Source organism: Chiloscyllium plagiosum, unplaced genomic scaffold, assembly GCF_037043375.1.
Source record: "Chiloscyllium plagiosum isolate Xiang-an unplaced genomic scaffold, Cpla_swu_hap1 HiC_scaffold_13, whole genome shotgun sequence".
In the NCBI taxonomy this organism is placed as follows: domain Eukaryota; kingdom Metazoa; phylum Chordata; class Chondrichthyes; order Orectolobiformes; family Hemiscylliidae; genus Chiloscyllium; species Chiloscyllium plagiosum.
In genome coordinates, this window is record NW_028270151.1 from 63,519,783 (window position 1) to 63,543,659 (window position 23,877).

The following is a 23,877-nucleotide window of genomic DNA, read 5'->3' on the forward strand; positions in this document are numbered from 1 at the left end:
GTGTAGAAGTATAGTGAATGTCAAATAAAAAAGTATCAGCAAATCTTTACCAATTTTCCAATCCAATTTTCTCTATTTAAGATGCTCACATATGTTGAGGTACAGTTCAGCTTGCAGTCTGCCTTGCTCAACTTTGCCTAATGATCATTAATTATGTATGATTATTGATAGGCTATTCAACCATGTCAAGCACCACAGCTGAAGCTTAGCTAATATATTTATAAATGTACATTTTCCAGTAGGTATCATTGACCGTTGACAAGAAGAATTAATCTGAGCTGTTTTGATTCTCATGAATTTAGCAGGACTTATACTCTTAATGGTAAGGTCCTAGGGAGTGTTGCTGAACAAAGAGACCTTGGAGTGCAGGTTCATAGCTCCTTGAAAGTGGATTCGCAGGTAGATAGGATAGTGAAGAAGGCGTTTGGTATACTTTCCTTTATTGGTCAGAGTATTGAGTACAGGAAATGGGAGGTCATGTTGCAGCTGTACAGGGCATTGGTTAGGCCACTGTTGGAATATTGCATGCAGTTCTGATCTCCTTCCTATTGGAAAGATGTTGTGAAACTTGAAAGGATTCAGAAAAGATTTACAAGGATGTTGCCAGGGTTGGACGATTTGAGCTACAGGGAGAAGCTGAACAGGCTGGGGCTGTTTTCCCTGGAGCGTCGGAGGCTGAGGGGTGACCTTATAGAGGTTTACAAAATTATGAGGGGCATGGATAGGATAAATAGACAAAGTCTTTTCCCTGGGATTGGGGAGTCCAGAACTAGAGGGCATAGGTTTAGAGTGAGAGGGGAAAGATATAAAAGAGACCTAAGGGGCAATTTTTTCACGCAGAGGGTGGTATGTGTATGGAATGACCTGCCAGAGGATGTGGTGGAGGCTGGTACAATTGCAACATTTAACAGGCATTTAGATGGGTATTTGAATAGGAAGGGTTTGGAGGGATATGGACCGGGTGCTGGCAGGATATCTGGTTGGGATATCTGGTCGGCATGGACAGTTTGGACCGAAGGGTTTGTTTTCATGCTGTACATCTCTGTGACTCTATAATTTCCTAATCATAGCTCAGAGCTGCTGAGGCCTACATTGGCCATCCTACTACAATCTGACTGAGATCACGTAATTGCATAGATCTGGGATTAAAAATGATATTTTGCTAATCAGTATTACAATTATATAATGTATTTTACTACCTTTTAGGGTAGGGTAGGGTGAGGAGGGGGTGCGGCAGGGAGTGTGGAAGCTTCCGGTTTCTTGCATTCAAATGCTGCTTGTGTAAAGCTGTTGTGAATATGTACACGTATGTATACTATATATGTGTATTATATAGGTTGGTTCTTTTGTTGCAGACATCTGAAAAGGAAATTATAAGCAGAGAACAAGGAGATGGAAAAGCAGAGGGTGCATCCGATATGATATTGTATAAAATCGATGTTCCTGCCAACCGTTATGATCTCTTGTGCCTGGAAGGATTGACCCGTGGTTTGCAGGTCTTTAAAGACAGGTAACGTTTCTTAATATGAAAGTAGAATACTGCATTTGCTGTGAAATATGAAATAAACTCAATCCTTGATGGAAATCCTGAACAAGTATATAGAGAGAAATAGTTAATATTTCAGATTAACTTTGTCAGAACTGGAAGATGTTAGACAAGTAACAGATTTTAAATAAGAGAAGGGGTTAGGAAGAAATGTAGACAAAACAAAGAGAAGGTCTTGGTAGGTTGGAAGACGTAAACGATTAAATGACACAAGTTTGTGTAAGACCACAGGGCTTGGTAATGGGACAAGTGAAGACACATAACATGTGAAAGGAGACACATTAGAGGAGGTATGAATGGCAAGATGGTGGACAGTGACTGTCTAAAATCAGAAAAATGAGACTAAAACCAAAAGCTGAAAAGAAGAAGAGCTGTTGATCCTGTCCAGCTCATTTCCCACATTTCTCTTTGCACCACTTCCCCGCCCTTCCAGAACCATGCCAGGATATGTCCTTTGTCCTTGGGGGCGGCACGGTGGCTCAGTGGTTAGCACTGTTGTCTCACAGCGCCAGGGACCCGGTTCAGTTCCCGCCTCGAGCAACTGTCTGTGTGGAGTTTGCACGTTCTCCCCATGTCTGCGGGGGTTTCCTCCAGGTACTCCGGTTTCCTCCCACAGTCCAAAGATGTGCAGGTTAGGTGAATTGGCCATGCTAAATTGCCTGTTGCGTCAGGTGCATTAGTCAGGGGTAAATGTAGGGGAATGGGTCTGGGTGGGCTGCTCTTCGGAGGGTCAGTGTGGACTTGTTGGGCCAAAGGACCTGTTTCCACACTATAGGGAATCTATCTTTAGGGAATCTATCTATCTTTGTCCTCACCTTTGACCCACCCTGTCCAATGAAATGCCTGCTGCCACCTCAAGTGTGATACCACCATTACCAAAAACATCGACCTCTTTCCATTCCCTTTCATTGTTCCAAAGGGAGTATCTCCTCCAAAATATCCTGGCCTACATCTTAGTCAGCTCATTGTCCCCTCCCTTACTCCCAGCACAACTCGACTCAGGTCCCAAACACACTTTTCAGATGAAACAAAGAGCATTATGTGTACTTCTTTCTATTTAGTGACTTCTTATTTACTGCTCACTATTTACTGTGCATTAGGGAGACTAAATGCAGCATGGTAACTATTTTGTGGAACATTTCTTTAGCCCGCAAACATGACACTGCACTCACCTTTTTTAATTCTTCACCTTGCTCACATATTGATTTCTCTCCTCGGCCCTTTTGTGTTGAATGAAGTTCAAACAACCGCACCACATCCTTTGGTTAAGGACTTCTTCCAGACTCATCTGAAATGATGGCTGGAAGAAGGCCTTAACCAAAGGATGTGGTGCAGTTGTTTGAACATTTTCAGCTTGATTGTAACTTCTGCTCAAATTTTGTTTACTTTTGCATTTCAGGTTTTGGTTTTACTTTTATTGTCTCTTGTTTTTGATTTTGGAGAGAATCTGTCATTATTCTGCAATTCAAACTTCTTCTCAACTCACCTCTAATGTCTTTATTTGTTCCATTACCACTCTCTTTGGCTTTGTGTCTGATCCCAGGCCCTCCCTTTTGTTCTTTTCTTGTCCTCTTCCTTTCACTTGTTGAAAACCAATTATACCTCCAACTTTGTTCTGATGAAAAGACATGACCCTGAAACATTAACTCGCTTCTCTGCTGATAGATGCTGCTTTACTTCACTTTCTTACTGTTTTCTTTGTCACCAAGCCTTCTTTCTTATTTGGAAAGTATCGTAATTTCATTAAGTGTGGTTTGTTGTTAAGTTATTAAAGTTTTAAGATACCTATTGCTTGTAAAAGATGTTGACTGTCATGATGTAACTTTCATTTGTCCAAGCAGAATTGAAGCTCCAAAGTACACAAGAGTGGGGCCACCTAGTGGAGACATGCAGAAATTAATTATCACCAAAGAGGTAAACATGTATTTTGCCTAGTAAGCTGAAACATTATATGGGGGTAGATTAACTCAGTTGGTTCGATGGCTAATTTGTGATGCAGAGTGACACTAAGAACAAGTCTTCCAATTCCTAAATTGGCTGGGGTCATCATGGACCCCATCTTCTCAACCTTGCCCCTCACTTGAGGTGTGGTTACCCTCAAATTAAAGTTACCACCGGTTGTCTCTTTCTCTCTGTCTGTCTGTCTGTCTCTCTCTCTCTCTCTCTCTGTCTCTATTGAGCAAGCAATAATGATTTTGCTGAGTCAAAATCCTGAAATTCCCTCCAAATGACATTATGGGTCAACCTACAACAGACAGATTGTAGCAGTTCAAGAAGACAACTCGCCAACACCTTCTCAAGGGCAATTAGAGATGGGCAATAGCTGCTGGCTAGTCAGTGATGCCCATATCCCACAAATGAATAAAAAAGTAGTTATGGCCCTCTGTGGTGACTTTCACTTTCACTTCTGTATTATATGAAAGAAGCATCATTTATAGAATGTTATATGGTTTTAAAGGAAGTGAAAAAAAACTCTTTTCAAGATGCCATTACCATTCCAGCTTAAATTTCATACCAAATGTTGGAGCAAATATATTTTATTTTTAAAATATGTTTAAAATGAGGAATGTTCATCTTTAAAAATGGAATATTTGGTCATTTCATGAAGCTAATATATGAAGCTAATATATACAGCTTGAACGCTGTTCGACAGCATTTCTGACTCCCAACCTTAGACGATACACCTATTCCTGTGAAAGGATTGTAATGTTTGTGTTGCCTACACCACTGGGGATGGATTTCAACCCAGGTCCTAAAAGGAAAAATACATCATATGAACTTTTTATACCAGTTTCAGTATTTCTGAAAAAGAAATTCTGAGTTTGAGCAAAATACAGGCAGTGTATCAAAACTGGCAACCTGGACTGAATTTGTCCTGGATTTTGGATCTTGTCAGTTTTTGGGTTGGGCCATTTGGGCTGGGTTAGGAGACTGCCAAGAATTACTTAAAACATAACAAAAGGCTGGCGCTAAAAAGCCAATAACTGACCAGCCCCCTACCCAGCAGTGCAGTGCCTGGCTGAACAGATCGATAAGTTATTTTACTAATTTAATAATAACTAAAATTCATGCGTGGCAGTTTAATAAAGAAGTCTAGACACTCACCATGCTCTGGGTGAAATATGTTTTCCCTCACGTCTCCTCTAATGTCTACAAATAGCCTGAAATTTGGGCCCACAATGATTGATCTCTCCTTTGGGAAAAATCAGTTTTCCATCCACTCAGTCCAAGCCCCTCATTATTTTGTAGAACTCAACTAAGTCACTCCTCACCCTCCACATTTCTAAGGAAAACAACCTGAGCTTATCCAATCTTTGTTCACACCTGCAATTTTCAGGCCTCGGCAACATTCTTGTTAATCTCCTCTCTACTCTTCCTAAAGCAATTATGTCCTTTGTGTAATATGGTGACCCAAACTATGTACACAACTCCAGCCGTGGCCTAGCTAGTGTTTAATATTGTTCTAACGTGACATCCCTGCTCTTGGGTTCAATACCTCACCCAGTGAAGGAAAGCAACTCACATGCCTTCTTTACCACCATATGTACTTATCCTGCCACATTTAGGACCCAGTGTATGTGCACTCCAAGGTCTCTCACCACCTCTATCCCTCTCAATACACCCCTGTTTACTGTGTGTTCCTTTGCTTTGTTTGCTTTCCCAAATTCACAACCTCTCTCTTGTTCAGACTGAAATCCATTTGCCATTTTGTGCTGAATCTAACCATTGATATCTTCCTGCAGTGAATTACCATAACCTTCATGATCAATAACCTAATTAATTTTTATGTCATCAGCAAATTTCCCTATTGTCGCTCTGATGCTTATGTCAAAGTTATGAATACATATCACTGATAGCAAGGGGCCCAAAACTGTGCCCTGTGCAACGCAATTGGGAATGGGTTTCCATTTGCAACTATACCTGTCTACAGTTATCCTTTGTTTCCTATCACTACGTCAATTTTGAATCCAGATTCTGGATTAGTGGTGCTGGAAGAGCACAGCAGTTCAGGCAGCATCCGAGGAGCAGTAAAATCGATGTTTCGGGCAAAAGCCCTTCCTGTTTGTCCTGTTCGGTTCCGAACTCTGCTGGTTTAAAGGTGGTCCGGAGTCCATGTGGGATGAGTTGGTTATGGAGGCAGGCACTGAGGAAGCAAATGTGGCTGTGGTAACAAGTTTGTTTCAGGAGATGGTTGAAGAGCTTCAGGGCAGAGGAAATGCAGTGGGAGAGGGACTCCCTGAGATTCTTGTAGAGAGAGGAGGAAAACTTCTTCAAGGCAGGCATCCTTGCAAGAGGATTCGCAGTAGGGTTAAAATCAACTAGGTAAAAACAATGACTGCAGATGCTGGAAACCAGATTCTGGATTAGTGGTGCTGGAAGAGCACAGCAGTTCAGGCAGCATCCGAGGAGCAGTAAAATCGACGTTTCGGAATTTTGAATCCAACTCATCATATCCTTATGGCATTAATTTATATTACCAGCACGCCATGTGGGACCTTGCCAAATGCCTTAAGAGGATCTATGTAAATGACTATCCACCACACTACTCTCATGAATCATCCTCGTTACTTCCTCAGAAAATTCAATTACATTACTGAGACACAATCTTCTCTGAACAAAACTGTGTTGACTACCTTGATTAATCTAGATTTGGAAATGCCGGTGTTGGACTGGGGTGTACAAAGTTAAAAATCACACAACGCCAGGTTATAGTCCAACAGGTTTAATTGGAAGCACACTAGCTTTCGGAGCGACGCTCCTTCATCAGGTGATTGTCTGTTGGACTATAACCTGGTGTTGTGTGATTTTTAACTTTGATTAATCTATGCCTCCAAGTAACAGTAAATCCTATCTTTCAATTGTCTGTAGGATAGGGATAACTAACGTAAACCCTGGCAGATTTTTTCTGCCTAAAACCAGTAGGTTTGGGACCAATTGCAGTTTTCTTCCACCATTCTGTTTGTAATCAGCCATCTCAACACTGAATTAGAAATGTTTTTAATCAGTCATTATTTCCACGAAGGGAGGAATAGTAATTAGTCATGTTTTTGTGCTGCTATAATCATAATGTATTGTTAATTCTGTAACCGTCACAATCCAAAACCTCTTTGTTGTTATAAGTCCCAATTTCATCATAATTCTCTTCCTTTGTAGACTGCACAAGTTCGCCCACATGCTGTAGCAGCTGTCCTTCGTAACATTAAGTTTACCAAGGATCGCTATGACAGTTTCATTGATCTACAGGAGAAGCTGCATCAAAACATTTGCAGGTGAGATCACATCGGCCCTTACTTTCTGATAAATCATCTCTAAAACTCCCAAATGTGTGTCACTCAGACATCGTGTGAAAACATCCGTGTGGTAAAATAGTCACAAGTTTTGGTTGCTCAATTTTGAGGTGTTCTGCTATGTTCGAGTTGTAATACTGAAAAGTTAGATTCCCTGGAAGTAAATCTTGAGAAAATAATTAGTGTGTAAATGTTTCTGTAGGAAGCGAGCTTTGGTTGCAATTGGAACCCATGATCTGGACACACTGGTAGGACCTTTTACCTATACTGCAAAACCACCTTCTGAAATTAAGTTTAAACCCTTAAACCAGTCAAAGGAATACACTGCTTCAGAAATAATGGATCTTTACAAGGTAAGCAACATTTACAGTCGGTGTTTTACTTTTATATGATGAATATTGTTGCTTTGATGATTTAAACTGAACATAAAAGAACTCATTTGACAAAGGATCTGTCGCTATTAATAATTGAGCAATTCTAAGTTAATCTGCAATGGCTATGCACTTTGCTTTTTTCTTTTAATTTGAAAAATTGTACCTGTGTGAAATTTTATTGCTGGAACAGCACAGCAGGTCAGGCAGCATCCAGGGAACAGGAGATTCGACGTTTCGGGCACAGGCCCTTCTTCAGGAATGAGCAGAGAGTGTTCAGCAGGAGAAGATAAAAGGTAGGGAGGAGGGACTTGGAGGAGGGGCGTTGGAAATGTGATAGGTGGAAAGAGGTCAAGGTGAGGGTGATAGGTCGGAGTAGGATGGAGGCGGAGAGGTCAAGAAGAAGACTGCAGGTCAGGAAGGCGGTGCCGGGCTGGAGGGATCCGGCTGAGACAAGGTGGGGGGAGGGGGGATGAAGAAACTGGTGAAGTCCAAGTTCATCCCCTGCGGTTGGAGGGTTCCCAGTCGGAAGATAAGACGCTCCTCCTCCGACCGTCGGGTTGTTGTGGTTTGGCGGTGGATGAGTCCAATGACCTGCATATCCTCGGTGGAGTGGGAGGGGGAGTTGAAATGCTGTGCTACAGGTTGGTTGGGTTGGTTCGTCCGGGTGGCCCAGAGGTGCTCTCTGAATCGCTCCGCAAGTAGGCGGCCTGTCTCCCCAATATAGAGGAGGCCACACCGGCTGCAGCGGATGCAGTAGATGATGTGGGTGGAGGTGCAGGTGAATCTGTGGCGGATATGGAAGTTTCCTTTGGGGCCTTGGAGAGAAGTGAGGGGGGAGGTGTGGGCGCAAGTGTTGCACCTCCTGCGGTTGCAAGGGAAGGTGCCGGGAGTGGAGGTTGGGTCGGTGGGGGGGTGTGGATCTGACAAGGGAGTCGCGGAGGGAGTGGTCTCTACGGAAAGCTGATAGGGGAGGGGAGGGAAATATATCCTTGGTGCTGGGGTCTGTTTGGAGGTGGCGGAAGTGACGGCGGATGATGCGCTGTACATGGAGATTGGTGGGGTGGTAGGTGAGGACCAGTGGGGTTCTGTCCTGGTGGCGGTTGGAGGGGCGGGGCTCAAGGGCGGAGGAGCGGGAAGTGGAGGAGATGCGGTGAAGGGCACCGTCGACCACGTCGGGGGGGAAATTGCGGTCCTTGAAGAAGGAGGCCATCTGTGTTGTACGTATTTTGAACTGGTCCTCCTGGGAGCAGATGCGGCGGAGACGAAGGAATTGGGAGAATGGGATGGCGTTTTTACAGGGGGCAGGATGGGAGGAGGTGTAGTCCAGGTAGCTGTGGGAGTCGGTTGGTTTGTAGTAGATGTCCGTGTTGATTCGGTCGTCTGAGATAGAAACAGAAAGGTCTAGGAAGGGGAGGGAGGAGTCCGAGACTGTCCAGGTGAATTTGAGGTTGGGGTGGAAGGTGTTAGTGTAGTGGATGAACTGTTCAACCTCCTCGTGGGAGCACGAGGTAGCGCCGATACAGTCATCAATGTAGCGAAGGAAAAGATGGGGGGTGGGGCCAGTGTAGTTGCGGAAGATGGATTGTTCCACATACCCTACGAAGAGGCAGGCATAGCTGGGGCCCATGCGGGTGCCCATGGCTACTCCTTTTGTTTGGAGAAAGTGGGAGGATTGGAAAGAAAAGTTGTTCAGGGTGAGGACCAGTTCGGTCAGTCGAAGGAGGGTGTCGGTGGAAGGGTACTGGGTGGTACGGCGGGAAAGGAAGAAGCGGAGTGCTTTGAGTCCTTCGTGATGGGGGATGGAGGTGTACAGGGACTGGATGTCCATGGTGAAGATGAGGCGTTGGGGACCGGGGAAGCGGAAATCCTGGAGGAGGTGGAGGGCGTGGGTGGTGTCACGAACGTAGGTGGGGAGTTCTTGGACTAATGGGGACAGGACCGTGTCGAGGTATGCCGAGATGAGTTCGGTTGGGCAGGAGCAGGCTGAGACGATGGGTCGTCCGGGGCAGTCAGGTTTGTGGATTTTGGGCAGGAGGTAGAAACGGGCGGTGCGGGGTTGTGGGACTATGAGGTTGGAGGCGGTGGATGGGAGGTCCCCTGAGGTGATGAGGTTATGGATGGTCTGGGAGATGATGGTTTGGTGGTGGGGGGTGGGGTCATGGTCAAGGGGACGGTAGGAGGAGGTATCTGCGAGCTGGCATTTGGCCTCAGCGGTGTAAAGGTCAGTGCGCCAAACTACTACTGCGCCTCCCTTGTCTGCTGGTTTGATGGTGAGGTTGGGGTTGGAACGGAGGGAGTGGAGGGCTGCGCGTTCCGAGGGTGAGAGGTTGGAGTGGGTGGGAGGGGTGGGGGAGTTCAGGTAGCGGTTAATATCGCGGCGGCAGTTTGCTATGAAGAGGTCGAGGGCAGGTAGGAGGCCAGCACGGGGTGTCCAGGTGGACGGGGTGTGTTGGAGGTGGGAGAAGGGGTCGTCAGAGGGTGGGCGAGAGTCTTGATTGAAGAAGAAGGCACGGAGGCGAAGGCGGCGGAAGAATTGTTCGGTGTCACTTCAATTCCAGTCAGTGTATTGAATTCATTGACCCGAGAACGTGTGGGAACGAAGGTGAGACCTCTGCTGAGGACTGATCTTTCATCCTCAGAGAGGGGCAAGTCTGGAGGGATGGTGAACACACGGCAGGGCGGGGAGCTAGGACCTGTACTCCCCACCTACGTTCGTGACACCACCCACGCCCTCCACCTCCTCCAGGATTTCCGCTTCCCCGGTCCCCAACGCCTCATCTTCACCATGGACATCCAGTCCCTGTACACCTCCATCCCCCATCACGAAGGACTCAAAGCACTCCGCTTCTTCCTTTCCCGCCGTACCACCCAGTACCCTTCCACCGACACCCTCCTTCGACTGACCGAACTGGTCCTCACCCTGAACAACTTTTCTTTCCAATCCTCCCACTTTCTCCAAACAAAAGGAGTAGCCATGGGCACCCGCATGGGCCCCAGCTATGCCTGCCTCTTCGTAGGGTATGTGGAACAATCCATCTTCCGCAACTACACTGGCCCCACCCCCCATCTTTTCCTTCGCTACATTGATGACTGTATCGGCGCTACCTCGTGCTCCCACGAGGAGGTTGAACAGTTCATCCACTACACTAACACCTTCCACCCCAACCTCAAATTCACCTGGACAGTCTCGGACTCCTCCCTCCCCTTCCTAGACCTTTCTGTTTCTATCTCAGACGACCGAATCAACACGGACATCTACTACAAACCAACCGACTCCCACAGCTACCTGGACTACACCTCCTCCCATCCTGCCCCCTGTAAAAACGCCATCCCATTCTCCCAATTCCTTCGTCTCCGCCGCATCTGCTCCCAGGAGGACCAGTTCAAAATACGTACAACACAGATGGCCTCCTTCTTCAAGGACCGCAATTTCCCCCCCGACGTGGTCGACGGTGCCCTTCACCGCATCTCCTCCACTTCCCGCTCCTCCGCCCTTGAGCCCCGCCCCTCCAACCGCCACCAGGACAGAACCCCACTGGTCCTCACCTACCACCCCACCAATCTCCATGTACAGCGCATCATCCGCCGTCACTTCCGCCACCTCCAAACAGACCCCAGCACCAAGGATATATTTCCCTCCCCTCCCCTATCAGCTTTCCGTAGAGACCACTCCCTCCGCGACTCCCTTGTCAGATCCACACCCCCCATCGACCCAACCTCCACTCCTGGCACCTTCCCATGCAACCGCAGGAGGTGCAACACTTGCGCCCACACCTCCCCCCTCACTTCTCTCCAAGGCCCCAAAGGAAACTTCCATATCCGCCACAGATTCACCTGCACCTCCACCCACATCATCTACTGCATCCGCTGCAGCCGGTGTGGCCTCCTCTATATTGGGGAGACAGGCCGCCTACTTGCGGAGCGATTCAGAGAGCACCTCTGGGCCACCCGGACGAACCAACCCAACCAACCTGTAGCACAGCATTTCAACTCCCCCTCCCACTCCACCGAGGATATGCAGGTCATTGGACTCATCCACCGCCAAACCACAACAACCCGACGGTCGAAGGAGGAGCGTCTTATCTTCCGACTGGGAACCCTCCAACCGCAGGGGATGAACTTGGACTTCACCAGTTTCTTCATCCCCCCTCCCCCCACCTTGTCTCAGCCGGATCCCTCCAGCCCGGCACCGCCTTCCTGACCTGCAGTCTTCTTCTTGACCTCTCCGCCTCCATCCTACTCCGACCTATCACCCTCACCTTGACCTCTTTCCACCTATCACATTTCCAACGCCCCTCCTCCAAGTCCCTCCTCCCTACCTTTTATCTTCTCCTGCTGAACACTCTCTGCTCATTCCTGAAGAAGGGCCTGTGCCCGAAACGTCGAATCTCCTGTTCCCTGGATGCTGCCTGACCTGCTGTGCTGTTCCAGCAATAAAGTTTCAACTTTGATCTCCAGCATCTGCAGACCTCACTTTCTCCTACCTGTGTGAAATACTTTGCGAGAACAAAAAATCCCTTGTGCCACAATAATTGTTGAGCACACAGGTTTCTATGTTTTTAAATGCTTAATTCTGGTGCAATTTGTGATGTATCAAGTTAGAAACTGGCTTATGTCCCCTCTACCTGAATTCAAATCCAGCTTATACTAATGGTATTTAAGAAAACACCTCCTATGTGTGCTAACTGGAAGGGTCCTTATGAATTGTATTTGGATAATTACAATCCGATTTTCACGGAATATGGTACGAATGTCCATCACATAATTACCTGAAATTTGGCTTAAATTGAGACTGTATGGTTGCATTCTCACTACAAGCTACCAGCTGGCTGATGTGTGATGCAGAAAAAGAATGTGCTTGCAGGTGAAGGAATGGCCTGCCCTTTGAGGTTGCTAAAGATACATTGTTGGAGCTTTAAACTATGTCCTCTTACATTCTACATCATTTATGTGTGCTTGGAATGGAACCTGGTCAACTAAGTGAGAAATGTTGCATTTCCTTGGCATTAGCATTTTTTAATCTTCTAAATCCTGAAATATTCACAAGACAAAGAAACATCTTTATTATTCCCCTCTGTGTTTAGCACAGCACTGATGAGTTAGGTGAATTTTTTTCCAAGCTTGTACTGTTTAGTCTTTTCTGATCAAGTGCAGGTCCTTGAATATGTCTTCTGTCTCTCATTTGTGAATTTATTTGCGATCTGCAGCATGAGGTTTAGGGTGTGATGCAAATGACACGGGGCAACTGAAAATTCACCCATTATTTTACAGGGAATGATGGGGTTAACTCCAAACTCAATGGGTAACATAATGTATTCAGTGGTGCTTAAGGCCTTTGGTCAGAGGCTGCCTGGTGTTTTCTAGTCACCCTGCAGATCCCCTGAGGGCTTGGCATTTGCACCATCTACCTTGATGCAGACTGATCGGGGGTGAGTGCTCCAGACAGGCTTTGAAGCCCCCCTTGATTTCAACTGCAGGCATTCCTGCGAGGGTTTCTTCTTCCACAGTGGTGACGCAGCTAGCAAAGACATATTTTTAATGTAAATGTTTTAGAAATTGGAGAGAGGCCACCTCCAAATGCAGAAACCTCTTTCTTACCTTAACCATAAGCTGCTACTCCTTCAGCTTTCCAGTTCCAAGAGTCTGTGCTCTGGCTAATAATTGGCCAATTAGTGCAAGCAATTGCTGAGCAGCTGATACCTCACCCAGAGCAAGTTAGCGGCTCCACCTGACCCTGACACAGAGGAACCTTGATTATCTGGCATTCGATTATCTGAATTTTGAATTATTCGAACAAGATCTCAAGGTCCCGATGCTTGGCTAAACTATGTTATCTGGCATTTGATTAACTGACCGAAATACTCCCTGCTCATGTGCTTTGGATAATCCAGGTGAAACGAGGAAAATTTGCTCTTCGTTTACCTTTTTCAGCAGGATGTAAAAATCTAGTACAAATCGAAAAAGCAGATAAAACTGTGTTGATTTACTGGTCAATATTCCACCCTTGAACAGCAGAACTGATAATGAAACAAATGAAAAGGTAATTGATTTCACTTGCAATTTGTGAGGTATCCTTAGAGTTGGCTTCAAGTTTGCATGTGTATTTACAATAACTGCACTTCAGAGGTAACCTAGCAGTTGCACATAGTCCCAGAAGACTATAAGGTGGCTTTCTCATTAGAGAGAGATGACTGGTGGTGGTTTAACCTGAGAATCACCACGTCTCAGCAAAAGGCGAGGTTGAGAAGGTGAGACCTTCAAAATGATCTCAACCAGTCTTGGGAATTGAATCCGTGCTGTTGGTGTCACGCTGTATTGCAAACCAGCCATCCAGCCAACTGAGCTAACCAGCCAGTTGTAAATTGCCTTGCAAAGTCCTGGTGCATGCAAAGACATTGTATAGATGCAAATTCTTCCCAGCGGTGAGTGCTCAAGCTTTCCTGGAACAATGGTGTCCTTGACTACATGGATTCTCACCTTGTTGGCACAATACATTGGAATCCAAAATATCATGTCTTAAATGAAAAGTGAACTGTTTAAGGAATCCTTCCCTACTGAGAGATAACCTCAGTCAAATGTATCATGATTAATTGGTATGAATTGAATAATTGATGATCTGTGTGAATTCATAGACATTTACAACACAAAAGGAGGCTATTTGCTCATAATGTCCATGTCGGTCATCAGACATCTGACTACATCAATCCAATTTTCCAGCTCTTGGCCCATAGCCCTCGAGGCAATAATATTGCAAGTGAATATTTAAATGCTGCTTAAATGTTACGAGAGTTTCTGACTTAATCACTCTTTGAGGTAGTGAGTTCAAGATTCCCATCATTCTCTGGGTGAAAATCTTTCTCCTCAATTCTACTCTCACTCCTCTGCCTCTTAACTCTATTCCCTCTAGTTATTGACCCGTGTACTAATGGAGAAAATCGGTTCCTAACCACCACATCTATCCATTATAATTTTATAAAACTCTATCAGATCCCCTTTCAACTTACACTACTCCAACAACAGCAGCCTTTCCAATCTTTCCTCATTACTCAAGTTGTCCAATCAAAGTTTGACAGATATTCAACTGCTACAATATCTGCTTTTACAAAACCATTCAATTAACCTATCATTTGTTTGATCTTTAATTCAATAATATATAATACAATATAATGTATTTGTATGATTAGATTTTACTTCCACAGCAAAATGTATATTGAATCAAACTTTTAATTCAAAATATTTGATAAAATCCTGCATGTGTATTTATATCATTGTTTGTGGTATCAATTTCTTTTTTCAACAATAAAAGAACCAAGACCCTAATGATATCTACCTATTCAACAATTTACCAAATGATTTTGGTCTAGAAAATGCTACGATTTATTTGATTTGATTTTCAGACGGACAGTCACCTTCGCCATTATTTGCACATCATTGAAGATAAACCAGTTTATCCTGTTATCTATGATAGCAATGGCATCGTCCTTTCTATGCCACCTATTATAAATGGTGAGTACAGTATGCCATTTGTGTCTGAGCACTCTGGTCCAATTTTTCTATGTAAAGGAAATAGATTCTTGACGTTCACTGTAGCTGTTTCCATTTTTTTTTCCCTGCAACCTCATCCCTCCCATACAAAAGCTGTTTTTCTTTACAATTTGTAAATGAGTGGGGATTAATGAGATTATATTTTTACTGTGTAAAATCTATTTTTGAATTTGTGTTATAAGTAGATAATTTAGCTAATTCAACTTTGTCTTTACTTCTTTTGTGAATAACCTTCTGTTTTATTGTTAAAGCAAAATCTGCAGCATTGCATGCTAATGAATCAGTGAGAGACCACTGCTGAAACCAAGACAAAATCAAATGTGATCTATCAATCCAGTTTCAGCCCAGGATTTGACTTATCCAATAATAACATTAGATGTGATCACGACAAATGTTTATGGAGACATGAAGTCTGAAACTGTTCTGATCATAAATAGAATTAGACCACTTAGCTTTTAAAATCTGTTTCGCCATCATTCAATTAAATCGTAACTAATCTATATCTCCATTTCGTTTTACCTGTATTGATACACTTCCCTGACCAAAACCTACTTGACCACAGTTTTGAAAATTTTAGTTGCCTTAGTACCCACAACCTTTCATGCAGATGTGGCACCAGTGATGGTGGTGGGCAGAGAGGGCAAGGCATTTATTGTTTCAAACTAATCTTTCTATGGAAAAGGACCTCAAGATTCCAGACTAATTTTAAATTGAATTCCCCCACCTGAGGAATAGTGTTTTTTTGTACTTATTGAATCCCTTTTTCATTTTTAACGTCTCATTCCCTCGACCTTCTAATCTCAAGGAATAAATGTCAGCGTAGCCAATTGTTGTTTTACCAACAAGAAATAATTAGTGTTTTACTTGAGGGATTTTTGCCACTGATGAGTTTTGTGATGTTATCTTTATGGATGTACAGCCGCTTACTAAATAGAAGGCCAAAAGGAAGTGATGTCTCCGATATGATGCGACATTGTTGAATCTTTTCCTTGCAACCTTGAGAGATACATAACAAAGAAGTGAGGAAATTAAGTTTGCTTTTCAAGTTTAAATGTATTTAGGTCTGACCATAGTGTTGCTTTCTCTTGAGCCTACGTCATTTGTTCGAAAAGGTTACCTACTCTATCCGGTCAGTAGGTATTTCATCCTTTTAAATTTCATGTTTTTCAGTTACATATCCCCCTTCTAAAGACCTTTCAAACTATGGGTCAACCACATTCTAGTGGGGCATGTGTTGTCCTAGTTTTGCTTTTGCAGATTCATTCAATCATATTGCGCAGAAGAGGCCCTTCTCCCCATTGAGTCTATGCTGACCTATCTACACAAATCCCACTTGCTAACACTTGGCTGGTGGCCTTAAATGTTATGACATTTCAAGTGCTCCTCTACACACCTTTTAAAGGTTGTGAGGTTTCCCACCTCTTCTACCCTCCAAGGCAGTGCATTTTAGACCACCGGCACACGCTGGGTGAACCAGCTATTCCTTAAAACCCCTCTACATTACCTGCGTTTCACCTTGAAACTATGGCCCCTCATTATTAACCTTTCAACAAAACGGAACAGCTGCTTTCCATCCACCCTGTCCATGCCTCTCATAAACTTATATACCTCAATATGCCTGCCTGATCAACCTGCCTCTATCTTCCTGTAGCCTAACGTCTTTTTACTCACTATTAACCAATCTTCGTGTCATCTGCAAGCTTACTTATCATGCCCCCTCACATTCTCATCTCACAAACAATAATCCCTGTGGTATGCCACTGGACACAGGCCTCCATTCAGCCAATTTTACGATCTAATTTTTCAAGTTACCCAGGTTCCCATGTATTTTTATCTTGTTTATCAGTCTCACATATGAGATCTTGTTAAAGCCTTTGCTGAAATCTATATAAATAGCATCAATTACATTACCTTCATTCACACACCACCTCAAAAAACTCATTCAAATCTATTAGGCATGATCTCCCTCTGAGAAAACCACGATGACTATCCCTGATCAAACCTTCCCCATCCAAATGCATTCCCTCCTCAGAATTTTCTCCAAGGTTCCCTATTACTGATGTGAGACTCACTGGTCTTTAACTTCCTGGCTTTTCTCTATCAGTCTTGTGAAAAGTGGAACTACATTAGCTGTCCTCCAGTCCTCTGGCACCACCCCTGTAGCCAGAGGGGAGTTAAAAAAATTAGTTCAGATCTCTGTGATTTCTTCCCTTGCCTCCCACAGCTGGCTATTTGTCCATTTGGTCCTGGGATTTATCCATTTTTGAACTTGCCAAAACCTCCAATACTCCCTCAATCCCTGTGACAATCTGCGTAAGAACCCCACAGTCCCTCTTCCCCAAAATCTAAGTACATCCTCCTTCTCCTGATTGAAGACAGATATGAAATACCCATTTAACACCCTGCAGCTGTCCTCCACTTCCATGCATAGATTACGCCCTTAGTCCCTAATGGGTCCTACTTTTTCCTAGTTATTCTTTTCCCCACAGTATACTTAGATAATATCTCGCCATACTCCTTAATTTTACCCACCTGTGTTTTCTCATGTCCTGTCTTTGCTCTCCTGATTGCTTTCTCCGGTTCTCTCCTGCACTTCCTAAACTCCATTGAGGCCTCTGTTAATTTGTCCCCTTTGTACCTGCTAAAAGTCTGTTATTTCCTTCTTATCCAGTCCTGAATATTCTGAGACATTCAGGGTTTCTTGGCTTGTTGCTTCTATATTTCACCCTAAAGGGAATATGTTGTATTTTCCTCTTTTCCTTTTTGACTGCCCACCCCTTGTTCTGGTGCAGATTTATCCATGAAGCTGTTCCCAGTCTATTCTGTCTTATTTCAATAAAACCTGCCTTCCCCCAATCCAAAACTAGTTGGACCTTATACATGTTGATTATAAAAAGCTCTCCTGAATATATTTCAAGAAATCCTACCCCTCTAAACTCTTCACATTATGACTAGCCGATTAACATTGGGGAAGTTGAAATCTCTAATATAATTACCCTATTATTTTTACACACCTTTGTGAATTGTCTGTATATCTGCTTCTCCTCTATTACCTGCAGATCGATTGATTGTTTGTTTTGGGGCCTATAATATATTCTTAGCGATGTGACTGATCTTTTATATTCCTGAATTGTACCCACAAGACCTCATTATGTCCCATTTTTATAGTCCCTATTCTCATATTACTGCTCAAAGGATGTTCCTAAATGTATTTTGTTCTTTTAGCAAAAGCTTTAATCTTTTTCTTGTGGTTACCAACTTAGAACTAGTGTTTCCTTTTTTTTATATAAAATCAACCTGGTAGAAATGTTATTGCACATTTCTGGAGCAGGTGGGACTTGAACCCGGGCCCTCTAGCCCTGAGGTACGGACACTACCACTATGTCACAAGAGCCCTCTGTTTACTTTATTAAAACCGAGAAGTATTTTGAACCCCTGTATCAGGTGACCTCCAAACTTGCTTTACTTGATGACAAGGGCCTCGATTTCTCAGTCTTTTCTAATGGTTAAGACCTGGTTCCTGGTATTATCCAATGAAGTTCTTCTATGTCCTTGACTGTCGTAAATTTATTGAAAGCTGGGATTGGCCCACAATTTTCAACTTACAGGCGAATGATTTACAAGGGAAAGCAAGAGGGAAAAGTAACCCTACCAGAAACACAACTATTAAATAGTTGAAATAAATGTCTTTTACTGTACTTTCATCATTCTAGTTACAAAGATCATCCTTTTTTTGTCTTTGATTTGCTAGGCGATCATAGTAAAATAACACTCAACACACAAAATGTTTTTATTGAATGTACGGCAACTGATCGCACAAAAGTAAGTATACCAGTGTTTGTTGGGAGTTTTATATATTTTGCCAAACATAAAAGTAAACGTAACAAATATAATCAAACCTGACTGAAATTAAATGACTGACTCTTTCTTATCACAGGCAAAAATAGTGCTGGATATGATTGTCACAATGTTTAGTGAGTACTGTGAGAAATCATTTACGTAAGTACCTCTAAAGATTTACCTCCAGCAACAACAAATTGAACTTAAATATATTTTATGTATTAAACGTGGCAGCATGTACCAAGGTACTTCACAGGTGCCTATAAAACAAGATTTGCCATATGTAGAGATACTGAAGCTGGTGAACAAAAATGTGGTCTGAGAGAGAGAGATTTATAAGAGATGTGAGATGAGGATGTTTTGGAAGAGCCTAAGGTGAGATATCTGAAGTCACACCCACCAATGTTGGAGCAACTTGAGATGCTCAAGAGGCCAGAATTGAATGTACTATGTTCGTTAGCATCTGAATTAAGAATGTTTGTTCATGCATGATAAACTAAATACATTGTACATACAGAAATGAGATAACATAGTAACAAAATTAGAGGTTGTGTTTTAGGCAAATTGTGTGCATTTTTATGCTTATATAATGACTATCTGCTATTTGTAATTCCTTCCCAAGCAACTGTTGGTGTAGGATAGGTCTTGGATTTTAACTGAAGAAAAATACTTCTAATGTAATATATTTGTCATTATCAAGTACAGTTGACTGGAAATGAATCTTGAATTAAAAATCAAAATCTGTTTTACAGAGTTGAAGCAGCTCAGGTAATATATCCAAATGAAGAAACATGCATTTACCCAGTGAGTATAATCAGCCATTTCCATTGTGTAAAAAATATAGTTGGTGCCCTTGATCATAATTGCCCAACATTATCAGTGCTGAATGTAACCTTCAAGACAATTACAGTTTACACAATGTAGGGAAATCAATTTATAACAATAGTTAACAAACACTAGTGCCAGAGAAATAAAAATGGATAATCCTCTGAGTTCAGATATGCAGATTTGTGTTGTCTTCATGCTTTTCAACTTGATAATTTTCTGCACAATATTGGACTTTTAAATATTTAGATGATTGCTGCACTTATTCATTTGTTTTTTTAAATACCAAGATCCATTGGAAAATTAGACTTTCATTGATTAATGTGACAATATATGTATTCTGTGTTTTCTAATAAGTGAAGAAACAAATCAGCTCAAATTGTGCAGAATAAGAGAAATAAAAGTTACCATTTGTTATGTGAAATGTTATATTGTCAATAGAATTTTAATAAAGTGTAACAGTCAATAAACAGAAGAGTTGTGTCACCAATGTTTGAATTGGGAAAAGTATGCAACAATGCAATTGGATATTTTTGCTGTTCTAAATTTGAGTTGTGCATTTAGCAAGCATTTTGAGTACCTTTTTAAAGGAAGGATTGATACAGATCTGTAAGTAGTGGTAGCAATGGTAACAGTTTGAAAAGCTGGACTAACAACATTACACAAATTTAATTGCACAAAATTGAAGTTTGTTTGGTTTATGTTTCAATTTGTAATGTTATGTGATTATGCTACAAATCTGGTAATACCAAGTTATTACAAATTATTTTCTGAATTAGAGCTTGTATTAAAGTTGATCTCAGTAGGTTTCACATTTCAAAGATTATAATTACAAAATTTAAAACTTGTATGTCAAATAAACAGTATTGTATACCCTTTCAATTTATGTAAAACAATTGAAATGTACTTTGAGTGAATCTGCAGCTTTGCAGTGTTTCCTTTTAAATATAAAATCTATATCAATTGTTCAACTAGGATTTTAGATTATACTATCCAAGCATGTTGGTGTACAAAGCTACTTGATGACTTTCACTTATCAAAAATGTTACTGCTTCTAGTTACACTGTTGCAGGGATGTCAATGTTAACACTGCAGAAATGTGATTTTACTTGTGGAATATGATATAAATTTATGCTTTATTCATGGGACAGGAATATAATTGGCCAGCACTTATTACCTTTCCCAATTTTCCTCAGTAACGTTATTAATACCTCTACACTGTTATTTGGGAGGGAGTTCCAGGATTGTAACCCAATGATAGTGAAGCAATAACAGCATAGTTCCAAGTCAGGATAGTGTGCAACTTGGTGGGGAACTTGCAGGTGGTGCTGTTCCTACATGTCTTCAGCCTTTGTTCTTCTAGGTGATAGAGGTTGTGGGTTTAGAAACTGCTGTCTAATTAACCTTGATTAGTTGCTGGATTGAATCTTGTGGTAAAGTATACCAGTTTTAGAGAGTGATTAACTCTTTTGTGTCACTTCCTTTGTCTTGTCGGAGATGTGTTTATTTAGACAAGTGAGGAGTATTCCATCACACTCCTGGCTTTTACCTTGTAGACAGTGGACAGATTTTGAGGATCCAATGCCTTTGTTCCTTTGAATTGATCGCGTGAAGGGGTCAATACCACAATTTCCTACACAGTTGTGACCAGCCAGATGGAATCCATAGAACCCACATTCTAAAATAAGTTAGGATTTTCCAGAAAGGAGGGATAAATTTGGAGGAGTTTAAAATATTATTGAAAATGGCTTTGTTGACATGACAAACTTTTTTCTTCTTTTGCAGGAGATGAGGTATAGAAAAGAAATTCTAAGTGCAGATTTTATTAACAAGCATGTAGGAGTCACGTAAGTTATTGAAACTAATATATTTACCTGATTAAATTGTATTTAAAATTCTAAATTCTAATTCTAATTGCAATTTTATTTTACTTACAGTGAAACACCTGAATCTATTGCTAAACTGCTGAGTCGGATGTACTTAAAGTCCAAGGTAATAGGAAATGGAGAAGAAATAGAAATTGAAATTCCCCCCACAAGGGCAGATATCATCCATCCATGTGACATTGTAGAAGATGCAGCAATAGCCTATGGTTACAACAATATCAAGATGACCGTTCCAAAAGCATACACTGTAGCTAATCAGGTGAGAGACAGCAGTCTTTGTTATTGATTAAAGTAAATGGTTGTAATATTACATTACATCTGCATTGTTATTATGAAGTAAATTATGGACTATTGATCTTTGAATCCCATTATCTGATTTAATACCTGGGACTTTCTTGGACTGCAATGGTTTTAAAAAGGATTGAAAAGCATTGATTAAAAATAGCCACAAGCATCACCTGACCTACACAGGTTGGCCAAGTTTCATAAAAGTAACATGGATTCTTATTCAGCTCATACTAGCTTGTTTTAACATTTTACATGAAGACAAATAAACTAGTCATTTAATCTGTGAAAAGGCCTTCACCTCTAACGTTCCCTCTGCTTTGTATAATTGTACAATCATTTGGCATGCTGATACATTGACTATGGGATTCTCCAGTTGCTGCCATGCACAGACCTTAGATCAGCACAGCAGCAGGAAAAGTTCGGCTGAACATACCACATCTTCTATATTGATTTACACCATTATGAGGGTCTTCACATGTTGGAGATGGAACCTCACCTGTAATTACCAAACTGCAGACAGGGAATTTACAAGCTGCTGCTGTTTCAAGGGGCTTCTTTGGTAGAGCAGAGATTGATCTTAGACTGTCGAACTAACACATGCTGGAGAAAGCTCTTATTCCATCTCTTGAGAAAACAAAATATCCAATTACAACACTGATTGGAAAGAAATATCAGTATCAGAAAGCCAAGAATTTAAATGGTCACTGCAATATTTACTACTGTTGGGTGTCCAAAAACCCAACTAATCAGTCGTGCTGTTGGGTCTAAACCATATGCCTCAACAAAACCCAAATGATTAAACTATATCTTTTATGTTATTTATCTTCTGGATGCTATCCCCTTTTAGTAATATGCGTGTGTGTCTCCAAGTACTTTACGAACACCATATGCTTGATATCATTACTTTATTATTTTTCTCAGACTTGGCAGGTGATCAACTTGCTCTCAGTTAACTTCAGAAAACCTTGTGACTGGCTCCTTAGTGCTCCAGTAAACTGAGTTAGCTACATTTTAGTTGCAGAGTGGTTATGTCCTTGTGCTAAAAATAGCTTAAACTTTTGTTGTGACCGACTGAGAAGATTGGGAAAAGGGGATCTGGTTCACTTCTCCTCACCTGCTCATAACAGCAGTATTTTAAGAAAGCTTTGATCTAAAAGAAACATAATATTTTGTATCCTTGGAATGCTCCAAAATACTTCACAATGGTGAATTATAGTTCAAGTGTAGTCAGTGTTGCTATGCAGACAAGCACAGCAGCCAGGTTCCAGTAACATCCAGGAAATAAATGATCACCTCCTTGCCTAGATGTTCCGATCCCAATAGCACCTGAGACCTTCACTGCTATTATGGTCACAGTGGCATCGGAAACTTTGGGGAGCTGATATACACCAGGAACAAAATTGGATACCTCCGGGACATCTTTGTGGGACCCTAACTGACGCTGTTTGCCATTTATGCACAGTGGTTTTTACATTGATTTCTAACAGTTGTGACGCCTGTTTGGAAACGTAGGTCTAAATACATCAGGTGGTAAATCCTGCACAATGGCCACACTGTCACTGCTGACTCTCTCTCAATGCAGCCCAACCCCTCCCTCTCTGACATGGCCCTCCTCCCTCCCTAACACTGCCCACCTCCTCCCTCCCTAACACTACCCACCCCCTCCCTCCCTGTCACGGCTCACCCCCCCCCCCCCCCCCACCCCACTTCCCCTTCTCCAACACTGGCCAACCTCTCCCAATGCAACTCACATCCCTCTTAACACTGCCTCACCCTTTCCTGATGCTGCACATCCCCACCACTCTACGACTACTAAGTGACTGACCCCCCCCTCGGCTGCTCTCCTAAAGGTGGTGACCCAACCATTGCAACCACTTCCCAGCTCACTTTCCCAAAATCCTTTCCTCCTTAGTCTGGCAGATGTGTCAAAGCCAGCGCTCCAGGATGTAGTGAGGATTGTTAGCATACTGGGTGGGTAGCAGGGGGAAGGCTAGGTGTTGGGGGTGAACATAGAAGGGAGGGTGTGGGGTAAACTAGTGGGGGAGTGATGGGTTATTGCAGCAGGGAGAGGGTATGATGAGGGTTGTGAATGTAGGGATGGAGGGTGGTGTGAGGGAGTTGAGCATAGTGAGGGGGTGGGATGGGATGTGGGAGGGTGAGCAGTGACTAGAGAGATAAAGAGATCAGTATCAGGCGTTTAGGGAGGGCTGGAGGAGTGAATAGTGTTTGGGAGGGTGGGGGTGAGATTTATTGGTTTGATGACAGTTTGTGGAGTGATGGTCTGT

The 23,877-nt window shown here is 42.6% G+C and overlaps 1 protein-coding gene across 2 annotated transcripts in view; it reads left to right on the top strand.

The window, feature by feature from the left end:
• farsb (phenylalanyl-tRNA synthetase subunit beta) overlaps positions 1-23,877 on the top strand; it is a 65,878-nt gene that overhangs the window by 7,932 nt on the left and 34,069 nt on the right. For both annotated transcript variants that reach the window (XM_087993681.1, XM_043702054.2), the window contains exons 3-12: positions 1,356-1,510; positions 3,388-3,460; positions 6,701-6,816; positions 7,037-7,187; positions 14,606-14,714; positions 18,505-18,575; positions 18,691-18,752; positions 19,346-19,397; positions 21,204-21,265; positions 21,356-21,563. In XM_087993681.1, the coding sequence (XP_087849807.1) occupies positions 1,356-1,510; positions 3,388-3,460; positions 6,701-6,816; positions 7,037-7,187; positions 14,606-14,714; positions 18,505-18,575; positions 18,691-18,752; positions 19,346-19,397; positions 21,204-21,265; positions 21,356-21,563 (1,059 nt within the window). The remainder of the gene's footprint in view (positions 1-1,355; positions 1,511-3,387; positions 3,461-6,700; positions 6,817-7,036; positions 7,188-14,605; positions 14,715-18,504; positions 18,576-18,690; positions 18,753-19,345; positions 19,398-21,203; positions 21,266-21,355; positions 21,564-23,877) is intronic.